The sequence below is a fragment of the Homalodisca vitripennis genome, chromosome 3 (genome assembly GCF_021130785.1).
Source record: "Homalodisca vitripennis isolate AUS2020 chromosome 3, UT_GWSS_2.1, whole genome shotgun sequence".
In the NCBI taxonomy this organism is placed as follows: domain Eukaryota; kingdom Metazoa; phylum Arthropoda; class Insecta; order Hemiptera; family Cicadellidae; genus Homalodisca; species Homalodisca vitripennis.
This window is the reverse complement of record NC_060209.1, coordinates 115,958,536-115,980,362: the sequence shown is the minus strand read 5'-3', so window position 1 is coordinate 115,980,362 and position 21,827 is coordinate 115,958,536. Positions and strand designations below refer to the sequence as shown.

The 21,827-nt window shown below is 33.5% G+C and overlaps 1 protein-coding gene across 1 annotated transcript in view; it reads left to right on the top strand.

Moving 5' to 3' along the window:
* The first annotated feature begins 6,529 nt into the window (after positions 1-6,529).
* The window catches only part of LOC124357366 (pseudouridylate synthase 7 homolog), a 54,475-nt gene continuing 39,177 nt past the window's right edge, over positions 6,530-21,827 (top strand). Inside the window, exons 1-4 of the mRNA XM_046809092.1 lie at positions 6,530-6,672; positions 15,543-15,769; positions 18,905-19,058; positions 21,615-21,706. Coding sequence (XP_046665048.1) covers positions 15,547-15,769; positions 18,905-19,058; positions 21,615-21,706 — 469 coding nt within the window. The 5' untranslated portion in view covers positions 6,530-6,672; positions 15,543-15,546. The remainder of the gene's footprint in view (positions 6,673-15,542; positions 15,770-18,904; positions 19,059-21,614; positions 21,707-21,827) is intronic.

The following is a 21,827-nucleotide window of genomic DNA, read 5'->3' as shown; positions in this document are numbered from 1 at the left end:
CGTTGCGTGTTTAAATTTATTGTCTATGCTTTACAAACTTAACTTTTAATGTTAAAAAACTATAGAAATGCTCATATTTTTGGTAAGCTTATAAATTGTGCTGTAACTAGTATCCGTAGATTTTTGTCAAGTTGTACAAAATTAGAAAGTTATTGTAAAAAATACATGAAAAAAGGAACTTGGACACAAAAATTCAAACGTTCTGGTAGTATCATTTAAACTATTAGGTTTGGCAGTATAAGAAACATGATCTTATTTGTATGGAATTTATTTAGACACAAATTAGCCTTAACAATTATTCTTCTACAATTAATATTTACAAATATATGGGCTGTAAGCCAAACGCGATCTTTTTAAGGGTGGGAAACGAAAGGGGGTGAGGAACTTCGGCCAGACGGCCAGGCACTTGTTTACATGGGGGTAGTAGTCGATAGGAGAGAATGAGCTTTATAATAATTGTTTTCTCTAAAAACCACGTTGGAAATGTTGTCAAGTTATTGCCCAAAGAAATTTCAAATATATTTTTGGCAATTGCAAATTCCATAATAACAGTTTTTTTATAGGGTGCAGATCCTGTGTGCAGGAGTTGTCTACATGTATAAATACATGTTATTAGGCCATGTTTACATGTTAGTTATTGTAGGCCTTATAGTGGTTTAACACTGAATGTGGCAGACTCCTTAAAGCGCGCGCTGTGGTGTTGGATACAAGAATTGAACACTTATACTTACATCACTCACCAACGGATAAAAAAAAACAAAACTGAAAATAATATAAAAAAGTAATAACCTAAGTGAAACAAATATTTAACTCTCAGGGTGCTCAAAAACCTAGGAACAATTAAGTTTTCATCTGTTCAAGAATAACTAAATAATCAAGATTGTCACAAATAAAACAAATGCTTCCAATTTACAAAGGACGGAACACTATAGATTTATGGATTACGAAGTGAACGTTTACGCCGGATTACTGTTACAACATATTTAATTTTTATTCGACTATGTTAAATATTGTAATAAATAATAAAAGTTGTCCTTAAAAGTTTAAAAGTGCCTATTTTAAACTAAGTGTTTCAAATTGTGTGCTATAAGATGTTTGGTAATAATAATAACCTGGTTTTTGATTAGTGTTAGCTTAATTTTTTACCCATGTACTTGTCAGATCCCACTATGTTGTACTGATAAGGAGCAGTGTCATACATTGCAGACATTTAACTGCTGTATAAACAAGTTCAATAATTATTGTATATTGTTTAAAGTTTGTAAGGGTTGGGGGCTTCTATATTTTTAATCTCGCTTAAATCACACTACTGAAAATTCCGAATTATTATTTTAATTTGCTAGCAATAAAAACAGAATTGAAGGTTAATTATTGTATAAATAAGAAAATAATAATAAAATAAAAAATTACCGTTGACAACTCATTCGGCATCAACACGTGTGATGAGTTGACGTATCTTGGAGCTCTGATAATAATTACATTCCATATACTGAAGAGTATAGAGCTGCCTCAAAGAAGAAACCACAACAGTTAAGATGTTAGGCTTAAACTCATCAAGAACTTTGCGCTCTGAGTCGATCAAATCTAGCACCAAGTGATCGAGCACGACAGGACATACGATTTACGTTGTATCAGTAAAAAGAATAAAATTTGATCACCTGTTATATTGATTCTAAGCGCCACATTTGCATCATTAAAATCATTCGAAAGAGAAACTCCATTTAATTATCTCCTGTTTATGGCTCTCAGATCGTTGCCGCTTTACACAATATAATTCTTTACATCGATCGATTCAGGGCTTTCTATTTTAGTGTTGAATCGTATGCCACTGTCGTTGAATGGACATGATAATCTTGATTTTGTGATCAGTGTTGATCAGTGAGTATCAGCGTTTCTGAAAAATGGGGACCACAACGGCACTGGACATGTAAATGTCACGTCCCTCTTATCGTGATCACATACTTATCGCAAGACAATTGATTTGAACGTGAACAAACTGAACATAATATCGACCCGGAATTTCAAAGTAAAAGACATTGGACTCAGTCTAACTTAAAAACTGTTAAATACCGAACTGCCTAATATTGTAGCTCATTACTTCTTCTACAGTAGGCTAGATACTTAAAAATTTTTTGTTGATAGATGATCTGAAACTATTGCTCGGAGCGGTTTCTAATATTATTTCAGGCTTGGGTTAGATGATTACTATATTTAGTATCCATGCCCGAACCAAGATTCAAACCCTGTTCTTTGGGTAATAAACTTTAGCTCTGTTGTTCCCCAATATACGTCATGAATAACGACATACCGAGCGCAAGCAGTACGCTTTTTGACCTATTCGGAATGGAACGTCGCTATGCTGTAACGAAGGGTGTTGATGACTTATACAAACTACGGAGCCTACCAGGTATCAAGTAAGAGTTTAAGAAATCCGTAGAGGCGTCTTTTAATGTACATTCACGCAGTAATGAGAAGATCCTGTTTGATTAGCTTTTGACAGCCACAGCCATAATCGAACCAATTGACACTTACACTTTTTCACCTTATAAAGAGGATAAATTTCAATCCTCAAAACGAATGTTATACATTTTGTAACTTATAACGATGACAATTTCCGAAATCCTATTATCCTTTCAAACCTTCCATCGTCAATAACAAACAAAAAAAATGAAATTATAGAGTGATTTTGTCATCTCAACATTCCCAAGACATTTTACGAAGCCTTTTTTATGATAAAGGCGGTGGGATGAAAATTATTACAGCACTTTTTAAATAAAGTTGGGTTTTCAAAGGGATTTTACTATCAAGATACAATTGAATGTTTCCAAGTGAAAAATCCAAGAGTCAGAGAATAAAAACAATTACATACATGTCGATCCCTAATGTGCCGGGATTATAGGAAACATTATATAAGAAGAGTAAGCAGAAAATATAATATTATAACCGCTTTCAGAACACAAAACACTCTTAAGCAAAGTCTCGTAAAAACCAAATCAAAAAATGGCACACAGGACTAAAAAACTACATTTACAGTATAATATGTTCTTGTAATAGGGAATACATAGGCGAGAAAAAAGACCACTAAATGTAAGAATGAAAGAAAATACGAAATAAGGACTAGTGGAAAAGTCTCAAATTGCTCAACATTGCTGGTCTGATTAATTATAACAAAATATGGGAGCGAACATAATAAACTGTAAGGAGAATTTTTTAACGTAAACTTATTAAGACATAAAATTAGCAGTCCAACCGCTAAACCAACTTTCGGTTGAGGTTAGACCACTTTGGGTACCAATATTTAAAAAAAATAACTAGGATACCGACAAATTTCCTGACACTAAGGTCTAGGACCAAAACATAGGGCCGGACGCGCTTGCCTTTATCCCTTCCCACTCCTGACCATCACTCTCCTGACCTATTGTTTCAGGTGACACTACGCAGTGCCGATGAAAGAGCCGACATCGACATTCTTGTTCTTGTATCCCACTGTAGCCTATACTGCTGTGATTGTGATTCTCGTGAATGCCTGAATAAAATAATATACGTTTTGTGCTATCCTTTATCTTGACTTTCTTGTTCAGTTTCTCTATTTTTAAGAGTGTTTTCCCAGCTGATTTGAAAATTATTTAAGCTATTACTATTATAAAAAATAAAAACTTTAACGTATAGCTTCAAACTAAAATATATTTCTCAATTAAAAAAAAAAATATTTGTGAAAATTGCTCATTCCTGCATAACATACAATCTACTATGCAGTACTGTGCTAAAGCACATTACTTAAAACGTTTTACCATAGTATAATACTTTCTGAAACCAATAATATATGTTAATTTAATTTTTACTTTTATAATAATCACTTTATAATTTCCTTTGTTTCATCATTTGTTTGCAAATCTGTTTTCGTTGAGAAAAATGAGCATTATTTACTCTCTTTCCCAATTTAATTAAGGCATTTGATGTAGTTGACCACGAGACTCTCAAGGTTGCTAACATACTCCTAACGGCTAATTTGCCTTATCATAGCTTTAGGCAAATAATTATTACTTTTGACAATAATGGGGGCCAATAGAATATAGCAGTAACGAAAGAATAAAAGTACAACATCAGCCATTAATTTGCTGATTATACTACCCTAAAGTCTATTATTTCTTATAAGTGATTGAATTCCACTTGCTGTTATTGTTACACTTCTCAGTATTGTTTCTACCAAAATTGTCTGACATAAAACATTAAATGTTTATCAAACGTGTTTTATAGGTGCTCAACCTATTAAAATAATACAATTAACTTACCACCATCTGGCCTCGAACTTCTGATATATTGGAAGCTATACGCAGTAATCTGTTTAGTTGATTAAAATGACATGTCCGTAAAATCCGTATATACCAAAAAAAGTAAAAAGAAAAAAAAGAAATATCGTTGTCTTTTAAATATTTAATTTTAAGTTCGCATGGCTTAAAAACATGTATTTTTCACAACAAAAAATTTCATTTTATGTGTATATCAATCACATAAATAAAATATAAATAAATAATAATACTAAGTAAATGGTAAGCTCATGTTCAAATAACCTCGAAAACTCCATGCAAAATGTAAAAAGCTTGAACGATGACATTCAAGATTTGTCAAACATCACATTTGTAGCTGTTTTTATTTCAAGATGTAACTAGTTACATAACTTAAATCAAAAGTCAAGAATTGAATTTTTGTACCTAAATGTTAACTTAAATTTATGTATTAACTGATTATCATTATTAACTGTAGTTTCTATGCCTGTAACTATGACTTGGAACTTATCAAAAACCGTGGTTATAAAACAAAATTGATATAATGATAAATTAATAAAGAGGGGACGATATCTGATCGAACAATTTTAAACTCTCTCGCGGTTAGAGACAACAGATGTCCACAAGGCCATGTGGAACAAAAACTGTTAACATTCCCAAAAAACTATGCCAACATGCCTTGACTGAAATTGTCATTACTCGCTGTCTTTCTCGGTCGAAGCTCGAGAAGTGTGAAAGCAACAGTGGTTGTATTGTATTCAGTAACCCCTAGAGCTTGCAAATGGACTCGTCATTTCGAAAAATGATTAAGCGTATATATATATATATATATATATATATATATATATATATATATATATATATATATATATTGTATTGTACCGTTCGTCATTATGCTTTAAACATTAAAACATAACAATGGATATGAAGTATACAGTTCAACCACGAGTATACTTTCAGTTTAACGCAAGTTAAAATATACCTTGAATATTTGTATCAACGATTCCCACGTAGATATGTCTATCCCCTAACTCTTTCAACATTTTAACTATGGTAAGTAACTCACTGTGTCAAACGCCTTATTGATATCCAACGAATTAACGTGAAGTAGACGTGCTAATAAATTGTCTTTTCTAAACATTAAGAAAATCCTCAATGAATGTCCTTTGTGACATTCTTAGCATCCTGAATGTCGTCAAAGTATTTCACTGAGGCATTTTCAAAAATTAAGATTAAATCCACCTCCTTTTGAGCTAAGTCCTATGGCGATTTTCCAGTTACCACTTTTTACAATGAAAATCATTCTACAATTCAACAGATACAGCAACAGATGATGAAAACTATTACACAGCCTAGAGATAACGCTATCACGCTCCGATACAGATTGGAGATGAATCTTACTACCAGAATATCTTCGAAAATTCCCTTTAATAATAAAAAAACATTAAACTACGCTTCCAAAGAACAGATTATAAACCTTATGAGACAAACGTAATAACTTAACTGGCCAAGGCGTGGGTACTAATACTCTTATTTCCACACACACGAGAACATTTTCTGTCTATGGGCATACTATCTAGTACCTATCTCGTAGTTTTGCTCACACATTTCCTGTATAACCTGCACATTTGTGGGCATTCTCATGGCTCCAACATTCTAGCAGAGGGATTAGCAAGTAAATTCGTATCGCATCCTTAGCCATCGCTAAACAATGCAAATTGATGAATACTATTTTGTATCTAATTTTCAGACTCCTTCAAACGTTTATCCAAGAAAATCTAACTTAGTTGGCATAATATTTCTGTGTATCAACTAGATGTAGCTTTTAATTCAGGCAACAGGCAACTGTTAGTAGGGTGAGAAATGTGTAATGTTTAACAATGAACTATCACTAGATTACTTGAATCATATAAAGTAGTTCCATAAAGGGAGGGAATCCTTGTTTGAGTTGCCTTGTTTAACCCCGGCATTTAAAAGCACGATCCACCTAATGACTTACCACTCAGGTAAGGTCGCGTCGGGGCTACGACAGATGAGCCAGGGGAGGATCTCCAAAGCCATCGAACGAGGAAGGAAAGTATCTGCAGCTCCATTTGTAATACCCTCATCACCAACTGTCTTATTCCAAATCCTAGTTGTTTATAACATGAGTAAATGATTACGAGCAATATATTGTACAATATTTTTTGTCGAAACAGGAGTACATACAGTTTAGGGTGGAATGATATGTTTTTTTATGATGGCTACACTGGACCGTCAGTCGGGACTCGGGAGACGGCTGGCGATCGGATCTGCCCATGTGATTGTAAACAAGTTGTTTTGAGGTTACGTTACGCATTTCTCTCGGCGTTCGACGTTGTTTTTCTTGTAATTGTGCATTTTGTGGGTATGTTATTCTACATAGTTATGTTTATTAATATTTAGTCGTAGGTTCATTTTTATTAGACCTTACTGGTCATTATTCGTAGCTAGGCTCATAAAAATCACAGATCGTAGACCCATTCAATGCTCTCTTTGAGACATTTCAAGTATCAAAATGAATTAAATTACCACTATTCACGTGTTTATAACATTATTTTCTAAGCATGATATGGAATTTATTATAAGGGTATTAGTTAGTCAATATGGTTAGTTTTTAACAAAATATGACAGCAAATTAGGCCAGTTCTTCTGGTATACCACGTTGTCATTATTGACATATTCTGTGTAGTATTAATAACTAAGTATTGTCATTAATCTTCTGTATTCTAAAGGCGATACTTACTATCATTTAAAGATTGTCATGTTCTTGAATCATAACATCTTAATGGATATGAAGGTTTAACACATATTTTACTAAAACATCATTGATGATATTTAGCCTACTTGAAATAATTTAGCTAGCATACTATAAAAAAATAAATAGGTAAATATTAAGATCAGCTACTACCGCACCGATCGCCGTAATTTTTTGCATACTAACACAAGTTAACATAATTTCACCGAAAAAAATAGTCCTGATTGTAGGTATTTGTCCAACAGAAAAGAATCCAGGCATTGTTAATCGATACATTTATTGGAAACATGAGCAACTGCCAATACCACTTTTTGCCACGAATTCCAATTCGCAGTTTTGACACATTTTCATCGAGTCTGTCTACGCCGCCCATGTACTGATTGTACATTACAACACAGGATGGTTGGTTGACACTTGTATGTTTCTTCTCAGCAGCACTCCAGCGACGAACTTTACCAACAGGCTCGACTCCACATGCTGTTGACGCCACGGTGACAACGTTGTTATCATTGTAACGCACTAAAGTAACATTGGAATCTTTTTCAGTAATTTGATCCTCTTGGCATCTTTGACATGCTCTTTACATCTGAAAGTGGTGCTTTCTCCACGCGGTTGGCACGGGTAGTGCCTGTGGCATTGTGACCTTCCTCTGCTAGTTTTTCTAAAAGAACCACGGACGTAAAAAAATTGTCAAAATACAAATTGTACCCGTCTGGTCTTTGAGGAAGTTTTTCACAAAGGTTAAGGACAACGGAAACTCCCACACCTACTTCTGGGTATTTATTCCCTGTATTTGCTCCTTCATATAGATTGCCTTGGACTAGGTAACCAAATCTTGTACAAAGGCACCATGCCTTGTACCCAAACCGAATAGGTTTTCCGTGTATGTGTTGTTTTGTACTGTGACGGCCATAATAAGGTATCATGGATTCGTCTACACTAAGATTTACATCACCCGCAAAATACTTTAACCAACGCTTATTTAGCATCTTCCAAAGTGGGGAGACCTTAGCAAATTTTGTATTTGGGTCCAGATCATTATTGTTGCATACATGTAAACATCTCATTATGTTTAGGAATTTGTTTCTTGGCATTGCTTCCGCAATACCCTTGTTCCAAGCATCATCCTTCATCTCCCAATACATTTTTACCCGAGGGACTTGACAGTACCCGGACACTAATAAAATTCCTATGAAACAACGAATATCTTCGATTGTATGTCCAGATGGTAGCCCCTTGGAAGCAGCATACTGGTTAGTATAGTCACAGATAAGTTTGATGACATCGTCATCATAGAACATTTCAAATAACTCAACGGGTGTTTTTTCATTGTTGTGAAGCCAGAAAGGAACTTCCCATTCCTTCTCAGAAAATGGAGGAATATCCTTTTTTCCCATCTGCGTTCATTTGGCTTTTTCTTTTTTGTAGGAGGCTTTTCAGATTCAAGTGCTTGGTTTACTGAAGTAACAGAACTATTTGCAGACGGTGTACAATCAGAACTGTTGACAGGCGAACGAGCTGCATTGTCAGGGGGTGCTATGGCCTGATTTGTAACTGCTTCACTAATGGAAATTACTTCAGAGTTTACCTCATTCTCGTTCACCAAAGTTACTCTTGCTTCAGCATCGGCTAGAAGCTGGTGTCTTGTTAGCCGATTTAGGTCCACCTCATCTTCTTCGCCGCTGTCCTCATCTGAGTCGTTTACGTTTGTTGGTGGGTTGATATACACTCTGGCGCTCAACACGTGGCTGTCGGACTCAATAAGGTTCAGAATTTCATCCAAGAAATACCTAAAAAGTTCAGTACGTATAAATTTCTTGTAAGGAAATAAATGAAATTAGTTGGTAACAAAAACAATGCAAAGAAAAACTAGTAGAAGCCTAGGCCTACTTGTTTATATATCACCTAGTGATAAATAGGCATGATATTGATAAGATAAAAAAGTGTAATGTTTATAAAAACACAAATAGAACCGAAACTTTACATTTTATGTACACGTGCCCTCTCGTGACCGCTGTTCCATTATTGGAACGCTAGAGTTTACGATAACCTAAAACTTTGACTAAAATTAGTACATATAATGTTTCAATGCCTCTATAAAACATAAAGAAAACCAATCTCATATAATTACACAAAACAATTATGTAGTTATATATACTTACGTTTCACTTGATGACATGGTGAAAATAAGTGATCACATGTGGAAGAAGACAGACAACAGAAATCAGTCATGTATGCGTCCACTGTTTCAAAACCTGCTACAGTATAGTCAACACAACACTTTAGGGAGAAAAATTCCCTTCTCTGAGGGAAATCCCGTTATTGGGAAATTATTATTTTAATGTTCCATTTTTGGAACAACGGTCCTAAATGGGTGTTTTAATGTTCTGTTTGTATGCTGTTTCTGTATATCTGTAAATATTATCTGTGGGTGGGACTGATAGCGTATCTGTTATCTGAGCGCTCTGGGGCAGAAGACAGTGCTTCACTAGATATCGTGTACTGTAGTTTGGATCGAGTGAGTGCATGATGGTCATGGGTCAACCATCCACTAGTTTCGACCGAAACGAGATTATTTAGTTTCTGTACATTCTGTGGAACACACTAATGGTAAGTGTCCTCTATTAATGTCCATTTATATACGTATTCATATTAGGGGTATTTATGATTTATTAAGTTTTTTACACGGTACATAATTGCCTTTTATATATTTATATTTCTGATCAGCCCCTCTAGAATTTGATATTTTACTGATAGGTACTATCTCGAGGGATGTTTTTCTTTCGTTGACGAAGGTGCTGCCGAAGCCCGCGCTGATGGCTGGAGGCACTCGTCTCAACTTGATAACAACTAATTAATTTGTAGCTCAAAATTTAAGAAAAACATTGTTCATTTGGATCAAAATTCTGCTCATTTCAGTATTATTTTTCATTTACGTTTGCAAAGATGGCGCTGCATCCGATGACGTCATCACGAGGTTGAATCATGGTCACACAAGGTCACGTGATGCCCGATGTGGATGTAGAACATGGAAATATTGCTCCACGCTTGAACAGTTGTTCCATTTTTGATGTTCTAGAACTTCGTTATTTCTCATTTCCACCCTGTCAAACCTTATATTGTTTTGTTATGTAGGGCGATTCCAATAAGTTAATAACGCGAAACTCGTATTTAGCCGCTCCGGCCATTAATGTGACAATTACCTAAAATATTAATTGAACAGATTAATGTAGCCATGGATGTATCCAGGGAGCTTGCATTTTATTGTGAGGGTATCTGCACAGTGGCAGCATCGATGAGTGGCAGTGGCCAATAGAGATGTGTCATTCGGTCTCGTTCACTGCTGTGATTCGTTCAATTCGAATGGTTCATTCAAGGGAACGAGTGGTCCGGATCAGAGTGTTTGAAAAGACCCGTCACCTTGAACGTTTCGTTCACTTTTTCTGCCAACTGAATCAATTTCATATTTTTCCAAATCAGATATATTATTTTTAATGATCATTAAAACTTACAATAATGTAACTAAGTTAATTTAAAAACCCTTATCCATGAAAAATAGCTTAACATCATATGGAACTAACTAAAACATAAAGTCAGGTACATTAGGACCCCAAAATTGTTCAGTCGTTCCTTTTGTTCACAGCTAACCGATTAAGAATAAAACCGTAATCATATAACTCAATAGTAGGAATAGGGAGTCTGGGTATTATGAAAAGTGATGGAAGTTAATCGGTTGGATATAAAATGTGTTGTTATTTATTAAAATTAATTTATTTTCAAACAAGCAATATGTCTGTTTAATTTTTAATAAAACGTTTGTAAGGGAATAACCTTACTTATGATATATCAAAGGCATATCAATCAACCAAGTCCATTGATTATAAGTATTAACATTTAAAATATTTAGTAATGTATCTGATAACTTACAATTACATTTTTTTATAAGCTTTAATAGATCTATTTACATTTACTAGATTGCTGAAACAATACATTTATTGTTATTTATCTATCCATTCACTGTACAATACGCTGTTTCTTCCTGTATTCGGACACTTTTTTACAAGTGGATCCTTTTATTCACTCGGTCATTACATTCAGTCGTTCAAAATCACAGCAGTGAACGAGACCGACTGAGCCTGATCAATCAGATGATCCAATAGAGCGAATGCTGAGTAGTGTTGGGGATACTGAGAGAGGGTGGCATCACAGCGTCGAAGGGATATTTACCCCACCCTGTGTGAACTCAAATCACCCAAGGTCTTTTTGTAAACGGTCTACCTATAATAACACCTTCACTGCGGTTTTTCACTAGTGAGACAAACAATCCACACTGAGAGTGTGCACCACATGCGGCCACAATCAATATGTTAAACAGCAGACTATTTAAGGGTGTTGTCAGTGAAAATATTAATATTCAGGGATGCTACAGGTCAGGGAAGTCAGGGAAAAAAAAACAGGACTGGAAATCAGGGAAAAGTCAGGGAATCTGGTCTCAAGTCAGGGAAAAGGCAGGGAATTTCGACGTTGGTCAGGGAAAAATATAAAATCCCTTTACACAAATAAACTTACTGCCGCCGCGCCGAGTCCAAGCCTGCAGACGACGCGACGCATGAAGCAGGCAGCCAAAAACCCTGGGGATTGCGTCGAAAAAAGTCAGGGAAAAATGAAAAATTTGGTCTGGAAATCAGGGAAAAGTCAGGGAATTTCATTATTGGACTCCTGTAGCAACCCTGATATTGTTGGATGCAGTATGATAAGTGACAACCACGAAAATCAAGTCAAGGAGTTGAGGATACAGTGAACCAGTTTTCATACTTATTGGACAGACCCATCTCAAGGGATGTTTTCCTTATTGGCCAGAAATGCGAAGTGGCGACAAAGACACCACTGAAGCTCACACTGATGGCCAGGGGCATTTCTAATCGGTACTTTCCCAACCTCAGATGAAGTCCCAGATTGACAACTTTTGATGTCAGATCACGTTGGCCCAGCTGGCACGTGATCTGATCAATTCCCTGACTATCAGTACGGACTTCAGTTGTTCCACCCAGCACTCATGGTGAAAAAAAACCCCTTGAGATAGTACCCAAATTAAAGTTCAGATCACGTGAGCGCTCATAAAGGTTAACTTTAATTTTGGTACTACTAGTAATATGTTTGTGATAACCCGATCTAAACCTACTTATATTGCGTAATAACAAGTAGTAGATAGGGACTGAGTGGTCTCAGTATACTACCAAAGTACCCAATATGCCTATTGATTAAAATCAATTCAAACAAAATAAAATCATTTGTTTGGTATTTGAGTAATTGCCACAAGTACAATGGCGATGAATTTCCGTTATTTGTGTCACACACATTTGTCCTTTACACTAATTTGTTTATTACATTTACCTAATCAGGTACATATTAGTTTTGAATTAGTAATTAAATTATTCCTTTGTATAAAAACATATTGAACTATATTATTATTTTGAATACTTGTGAAGGAATTCGGTTTAAATTTTGGATTTTTATTTTCTGTAGCTTAGATAATCATATATATTGATGATTTGACTGTCATGGTGGCCGCTTATTATACTGCCTAGCCATAATGTCTACTACAATTAGTTAAGTATGCATTTATTTAACACATTCACCCCATGTGTGGTAATGTCTCCTGGACATCGACTGAGAATTTGCAGTGACTGGGTTAAATCAGTTACATGCTGTTTAGTTACATTTTTAATCCAAATATCATGCATGTGGCTATATGTTATGGATTGGAAAAAATAATATGTATTTTAAAGTAAAAAATAAAGGTAGCAAAATACTAAAGTATAGAATTAGATACACAGGACCGGTACTACTAGCTCAAGGTGGTTCTCAAACATTGTCTCTTTGGTAATGTATACAATCATTGATGTCCACATGGGTCATTTATATTTGTAAGATAGACATTGCATATCCCTATTTACATCAACTATTACTACTACTAATAACAATATACTTCAGAGAGCTGGTGGTATTCACATTTTTTGTGTTTGGGTCATAGTAAAGGTGGTTTTGCTAAACAAGTTTCAAAATGGCCCCCAACTACATAATACATAAATGGAAGTACATAGCGTAATTAGATTTCATGGGTAAAGAAAAGGTAATTCATCATTAATTGTATTTTTGTATGAAGAAGACATTATGAGCTATACTACAGTTAATAATGGTGCCAGTTGTTTTATGAAGAATGAATTGATGTTCAAAACGAAAAGCAAAGTGGCCAATCGCCTGTGGATACTGATGACCTTATCAAACATATCAATCATAAGGATAGGAAAATCAAAGGTTCACAATCACTGATCTATCAAAGTATTTTCCATAGATATCAAAAACTCTTGAACTGAAATCAAAGAAAAGGGGATATGCTCCAAAATGTCTTATTAGGTACCATGAAAAAGGTGGCATATTTCTTAAAACACATAGTCACTGGTGAAGAAACATGGGTTTCTTTTGTCAATGTCAAACAAAAAGGATAATCAATGAAGTAGGGTCACATGTCATCGGTGAAAATCACTGCGATTGGTCAGGTGTATAGGCGGGAGAATTTTATTAGGTATTGAAAAACTTTTACCTAGATATTATAAGTGCTTAAATGTGAATGTATGTTGAAAAATAGTTAAGAGTTATTTTTTCATATATCTTATAAATAAAAATGAATGGCGAAATGTGTTGGTTTAAGCGCTAATCTCGATAATGACTGGACCAATTCGGTTAATTCTTTTTGTAAAACGTCCATTGAAATCCGAGGAAGGTTTTTATGAAGAAAAGTTACCTGGAATATTTTTGAATTCAGAAAAAATTGTAGTTTTTAGTAGTTTCATAATTCAAATTAAACTGGCCCTAAACAGCTGTTGACAGTAATAATAAGTAAACAGTGCTTGATCGGTAGTGTAATGCAGATAGTAAATAAAACATTAATATATAAATTTTACTCCAGATTGCGTCAGTGACGAATTAAAATCATCTAATGCATTAAATACTGTTATAAAACTAACCTCAATGAACAAAGTGATGAATGTTTTCACATAAGTTACTTTAAACTGATGGGCTTCCTTGACATTATGATATTACATTTTAACAATGGCTTATGGAAAAACAGAAATGAATACTAACATGCCTCAACGATTCATTCTTTCCCTTTTTACAGTCCAAAAAACAAGTGTAACGCAAAACTTTAATAACAATGATTTTAGAATGTTGCATAACCTTAATAAGGATGTATCCCTTATACCGTAAGTACATAAGAAGTAGGTAGGACTTCCCCCTAGGTCGTAATAGGCTTTTCAGTCCTACTTATGTGTGTATTTTCTTCATCAGGACAAGGCAAACTCAACTATGTCAACACGGTTTTGACCAAAATAGATTTCCGAGAACTAGATAATCTAACGTATATAGTATTTTGATTGGGGCAATATGGTAAGCTAAACTGTGACATAGTAGGTAAGTGAATTTAAACGGTCTTATGTAGGCACTTTTTAACCGAAGTAAGCATCTCAGTCCTACGTAAGTATATATATTTTTCCTTCATCAGAACAACAAGACAAACTACTATTGTATTGGAAATATCTTAGACCAGAAATATATGACAAGGACTGGAAATATACGTTTTTTGACTAAAGTAAGTTTCCGAGACCTGTGTGATCCGAGATTTGTGTTTTCTTGATCGGGATGACAAGGCAGATTCAGCTGTGACGTTATGTATATAATTAATTAGAACCAGAAATGCTCCTACACATGCCTAACATGATATAATAATTAAGTTAAACTCTGATACTATTTACCATGAATTTAAATAATATCTACCTGATGTATGCCTACTTACGTTTTAACATTTTTATAGGACTCCCATCATATTTCATCATAATTGCTTTTACTAAGTAATATAAGGACTTCGGTTCTAAAGATTTCGTGTGAAGCCGCTAGTATGTAATAAAAATAGCTATAAAAGTAACACAAAATTGTTTATTTGATAAAGTTACTCACTTACTTTCCAAACGACCTTCATATATAGTATAGTATTTGCTAAATTCCATTAATAATCTAGCTAACTTTATAATCCAAATTAAAGTTTGGTGCAGGTATTCATATTTTTATTGCAACAAATATGAATGAGAAACAGAGTTGTACGAATTGCTTAGTTTGATTAACAAACTGAAATAAGTGGAATAACAATTTGGTTTGGTTTGAGTTTTGCAGAAATTTGCAGATTGGAATGTTTAGTTAATGTAATATATTTATAAGTGTTCATTCTAAATTTTTGGTTGTGTTTTAAAACTAACACAGATCTTGTATTTTTAACAATGGTATACTCATAAAGGATCTATAAAAAATATATTCATAAATAGTTGTAGGGTTATTAGCTCTTTGTTTATCTCGTCAAATTAATTTTATACTAAATTTGAATTTTATGTCGGGTTTGTATTAATACAGATTTATAATTTTTCCAGAATCATGGAGGAAAATTCTCCACCTAAATCAGAAGATAAACCTTTTTCTGTACTGGCAAGATTCAGGCAGTTGAAAAAGGAAAAAGAACACACACCAACTACAACTTCTGCTGAAAATGATACATTACCAACAACTTCAGGAACTGTATTCCAGACATCTAAAGGTTCAAACAACAACTCATCAGAAAGAGAATTTGAGAAAAGAGATGGTGTTATCAATGAGAGGAGTAAGTTTTAATACAGATCTATTGTTATATTTAGCTTTGAGTTAGTTGCTCACATAGACTATCTTGACTTATTTTACTTTAGTTTTGTTGGTGACAGGACAAATTTTTCATATTGGATGAATATTAAACATTCCATATTTTGATATCATGGATATATGTTGAACATTAATACATTAAAATGTAACTCTGCAAATACGGAATGTGTTCATAAACTCAATCTAAGCTAGATATAAACCAAACAGGTTAAGTTAGTACTTTTCATTAGATTTGTCACAAAAGTATGGAAGTAAGAGGCTATACGGAGCTGCACACATTGAAGGGTGTTTACTGCATAGCGTCTTCCTTCTAGTAAGATTTTTAATGTAAATTACTCTTAAAATTTAAGTACCAACACAAAGTCACAAGATTAAATGTATATAGTAAAAATGTATTCTCCTTACTAGCCAAGCTATTTTCTTTCACAACTACAACGTTCTAAGGAGTTTGTGTTAAACATTTTATCATGGTTAAAAGAATTAGGAGTGATTATAATTATTAATAGAGGGACCGATTATTAATATGCTATTTGAAAAATATAATGTTAATTAATGAAGTATGTTTTCTTTATTTTGCTAACTCAATAAAAGTGTGTTTTCTTACTGCTCATAAAGTAACTACTTGTATTACATGCAAGTATTGCTGAAGTAATAATCACATTTATAATAATTAGGTACCTACAAAATGTGTCCTATAATTTCACTCTAGGTTGTGATTGTTCAGATTGTAAATCTGATATCAATAAGTTGAACTCTTAGATTAGAATTACAATCTAAATTCTTCTTGTTTTCGTATTGTATATATATATATTTAACATTTATATCAAAAGTAAAAAGAAATTAACTAGAGGACACCACGCTTGTATGTTATTCTTATCAGCAATTCATAGTTCTCTGTAGCCTTATAAATAATCTTTATTGTATTTATCATAAACATCTGAGATATCGAAATAGTTTAAAGTATTAGCTTGATTTCCGCCTTTCTGACTAATTCTCTACAATGCAAAGCTAGTTGGTTAACAATAATTATTAGAATAAGTACGAGGTGTGTCCAAAAAGTATCCGACCTTGACGTCTGGCATGAACTGATGTTATTCTTCGGCAGCGGCAATCTGGTCCGGGCCTTCAAAGTACTCCCCTCCACAAGCCACTACCTTATTCCAACGCTCCTCCCACTTCCGGAAACACTCCTTAAATTCATTTTGCGGAATGGCTAACAGGTCCTTTGTTGCATTTTGTTTTATTTGTTCAACATCGTCAAATCTTTTTTCCCTTTAAAGGAATTTTTAATTTCGGAAATGGCCAGAAGTTACAAGGAGCAATGTCAGGACTGTAGGGAGGCTGTCGTAGTTGGTTGATGTCGTATTTGACTAAATAACGCTGAATAAGATTTGAGGAATGAGCTGGTGCGTTGTTGTGGTGCAGGATCCAGTCACGGCTTGTCCACAGTTCAGGTCGTTTCCTTCGCACTACATCTCTTAGCTCTTTATTCACTGTCTGGCCTCTTGGAGCATATTCGTGATGAACAACGCCGTCCTGGTCAAAAAAATTGTTAGCATTGTCTTGACATTGCTTCAACTTTGTCTTGCTTTTTTCGGCCGTTGCTCTTCGCTAGTTTTCCACTGTGAAGATTAAGCCTTTGTTTCAGGGTCGTAGCCATAAACCTATGACTCATCACCAGTAATAACTTTTTTATTTAGCCCTGGGTCACTTTTTATCAAATCCAGATTGCTCTGTGTAATTTCAAGTCGACAGTTCCTTTGGTCTTCTGTCAGCAGCCGAGGAACAAATTTTGCTGAAACACGGTTCATTTTTAAATCTTTGTGTAAAATGTTACAAACTGATGATTTTGGTATTCCTAAATCTTCTTCCAGCTCTCGGACAATCAATCGACAGTTTTCATTAATTGCTGCACGAACACGTTCAACATTTTCAGCGTTTCTGGCCGTTGAAGGCCTACCAGATCGGTCATCACTCTCTACTGATATGCGGCCATTTTTAAACCGCCTAAACTACTCTTTTATTTGTGTATCGCCCATAGACACGTCACCATAAACTTTCCGTATCATAGTAATCGTCTCTGATGCTGAATGGCCAAGTTTTTGGCAAAATTTAACGCAAATGCCCTGCTCAACACTTTCAGTCATATTGAAATGTGACGCACACACACGGCAGTACTGTACGGAACAGAGCGCTGTGACTCACTGAGTGACCGGATCGTATTCAATGCCTATTATGGGAAGGAGTAGGCTTGCCCCTCCCCTCCAATAACCGGTTCGAGCCGGTCGGTTACGCCGCGGCCGCCTACTGGTCGGCGGTCGAATACTTTTTGGACAAACCTCGTCTATCAATAAAATTTAACTTAATAAATTAATAATTTATTAACTAAAGTAACAACAGAATAGTGAAAATTTGAGTTTTTGACTGTTTTCAATCAAGAGTCCTACAAAGGGTAAGTAAATCTTTCAGTTTTGTCATGATGTTCCTTTAGAAGTGTATATATATATATATATATATATATATATATATATATATATATATATATATATATATGTTTACTGCATTAAACAAATAAACTGATTAATATCTGTCAGATAGGTTGTGAGAATAAACCCAGCAACATTCTTAAAATCTTAAACCCTGTGAAATTTGCAGCGAAACAGTATTTTGTTTCATGGTTAACAATGAGATGGATGCTGATGCTGCTCTTTGGTACTGACCCATCTGTATCAGTTCAGTCCAAAGTGTACCAATTCTCACATTAATTAATTCCTAACCTTGTTACTGTTTATTGATCGATCAAACAAAATGAGATGGCTTCTTATGATTAACATGTTCTGTAATTTAGTGAAGAAGATGTTACCTATAATTAATTTGTTAATATGTTTAGTAAAATGTTGAAAAATCAATTTTTCCATCAATGATTTCATAAAAGTATTTATCTAGTATGTTTTATTTTTCTAACTTAATACAATGGTATTTTCTTACTGCTCATACTACTTACTACTACTACTTATACTACACATATATATATATATATATATATATATATATATATATATATCACATATTGTAAATAATAAGCACTTATTATTAACAGGAACATTTCGTGGGAAACGCAGTCTGCATGAGAATTCAGTAAAGCCTGATAATCGCCTTCCTGGGGACCTGCATCTTAGTCAACACGAGTCAGATGTTGGTATCACCGAGTTTATCAGAGATGGTCCTGGGTTTGAAGTAATTATAAAACACAGGTACAGTCCATAGTTCAAATTTAAATTCACTACCATGAATGTTTGTTTAACAAAATTAAAATATTCTTTGTTAATTTAATTACACAACAGTTACAACTAAAACAATGTTAATCAATTAATAACTGTAGTAACCTATTCAGATATTTTAACACATTGGTCCTTCTATATTTTTGAACCTTATCTCCCAGAAGGGGTCCAATTTAATTTTAAAATGCCAAGTACTCAAAATTGGTTAAACATGTATTTTATATGATATTTGATGTCTCTTCATGGGTAGTAAATTAGGCTATGTATATAATCTCATATCTAAAATCGTTAAGTATAAAAGATTTGGTAATATTGTTATGGGTTTAAATATTTTTATTTAATTACAAAAGTGAGTAGTTTATTCTAGAAAAAACAACTTTTTCCATGTTACTTATTTTATGCATAAACAAATTATTCTGCTATGTAAATTAAATTTTTATTGTATGTCAAACATAACTAAACTAATTTTTTCATCTTGCTGCGTGACTAACAGCTGTTTCTGATACCTGGTCCACGACCTTACCTTATAACAATGTTGTTACTGTACCTTGTTATCTTATAACAATGGGAACTGTCCTCCACCGTAGACTAGTGATTATGGTCTCGGCTTTCTAACCGAGAGATCGGGTTCGAATCCCAGGGAGGTCCAAAAATGTAATAATAATAATAACAAAAACCAGTGCACTTCGAAGCCGGCATAGCTGAGGCTTAAATGAGATTAAAAAAAAAAAAAAAAAACAATGGAAACTGAAAAGCCAGCTAGCGCACAATTTGCCTGTTTCAGTGAGCTAATCACAAACCTAATTATTTCTTTAGTACTAGTAAATAACAGCTGTTTTTTATGCTTAAGTTGAACCATGAACGTGATTTTGTTTCATCACGTTATAATCAGAATCTGAAAAATCAGCTGATGCAATCTAAGTCATATTTTTTGTATATTTGTTTATTTTAGAGTCATGATACTCCTGTTTTTTAACAAATTTAAGTTTTAAAGTGTTTTTCTGTGGGCAGGATGGTTTCTAATGCATAACAAAATCTTTTTAAATTATTGTTTCTGAGCTGGTAGGCTATAATTATTTTAGATTAATAAATCAATAGTAACTTCTGTTTGTGTGTTTGTTTCTTTTAAGGGAGAAGTTCACAAAAATATTAACTTTTAAATTTATTGCTTTATTATAGTTTAAATTTTATTTAACCAGATATTACAGTACAGTATTTAAATAAAAAAAATGAAATTTGATTCTTTGCCCGCAGGGGAGGGGAAGGCAGAGGATTTTTGTTGATTTTGCAAAGGTTTGGGAGAAAGTAAATTATAAAAAAGGTTTTAGATTTTAAAAAATTGTTTAAAACATCCATGTCTATGAATTATTGTAATGAGTTTTGTATTATTAAAGAATATGACATGTAAAACATATTTTTGAATTTTTATTAAAATTTGCTTTTTTACATAAATTGTAATATTTTATGAGGTTGTATATTTTTTAATATAAATTAATAATACAGATCGTAGCTGTTAAATTCTTGAAAATGTCTCTTACCTTTTCCTTCATGATATATATATACATATATATACACACACACACACATATATATATATATATATATATATATATATATATATTGTGTTGTGTTAAAAAATCTAACTTATGGATAACTATATTTATTCATATTCTCAAGCTCCATACCTTACACCCTCTTCCTTCTTTTTTTCTTTTCTTGTTCTACAATTCTCTTCATCTCAATGCCTTCCTTTTTTAGCCTCTCAGGCTGAGCTTGAATAATTTTTAATTTTATGCACCAGCACCTTTCTGGAGCAACACTTTTATTTCCAGGGAATAACTTAGTTTTTTGAAGAATATAAATAGTTCCCAAAGTTATACTCACTTATACCTTTGGCCACAGCTGTCTTATCTATAATAAAAGACGTATCAATGCAAGCCTGTGTTGTGGTGTGGTGTTGCCAGCTGCAATGGAAGAATAATTAATGATTGAATAATAGATTGAATTCATTAATCAGGTGATCGGGAAAAATAATTTAATTCTTTATTTCTCATATATCTTCCTGAATCCTACTTTCACAATTCAAATTAACCCTTCTAACCCCGGCCATTATATAAGTGATGTACCAAAAATCCCATGCCATACTTAGACAAAATGAAAGCGTTTTGTAAACAACTCATAATTACGTTATTTTTTAATCTATCAAGGTCATTCTTTTTTTTGTTTTACTTTGGATAAAATCTAGTTTGCAGAAATATACCAACAAATTAATATCCTGAAAATTATTTTAATACATAATATGAACATAAAAATTAAATTAACCTTTAAAATTTAAAGTTGTTGATGAAAACCATATAGCTAAAAAAGTATTTTACACAAAAATATCTATTCATTATATGTTACATTTAAATATTAATCAAAGGAAACAAAAATTATAAGCTGTGTTAAAATAACATTTTTTTAATAGCTATTGATTTTTGTGTGATGTTCCTCCTGAAATCATTGAAAAACTAACTATTTTTGTCCCAGGTATACAGACTTCCAGGTTAACGAAATAGATTTAAGTGGAAATGTTGTAAAGCTCACTTCAACTGATTTGCTGGGAGTAAACAGTGTATCAGGTAAGATGGATTACTACTCATTAACTACTTTGCTTATACATTTGCTAGAGCTAAATATTTACAGCTAATTCGTCTACATTTATATGTATAGTTTGAAAATGTTATAAATCAAAAAAACAAA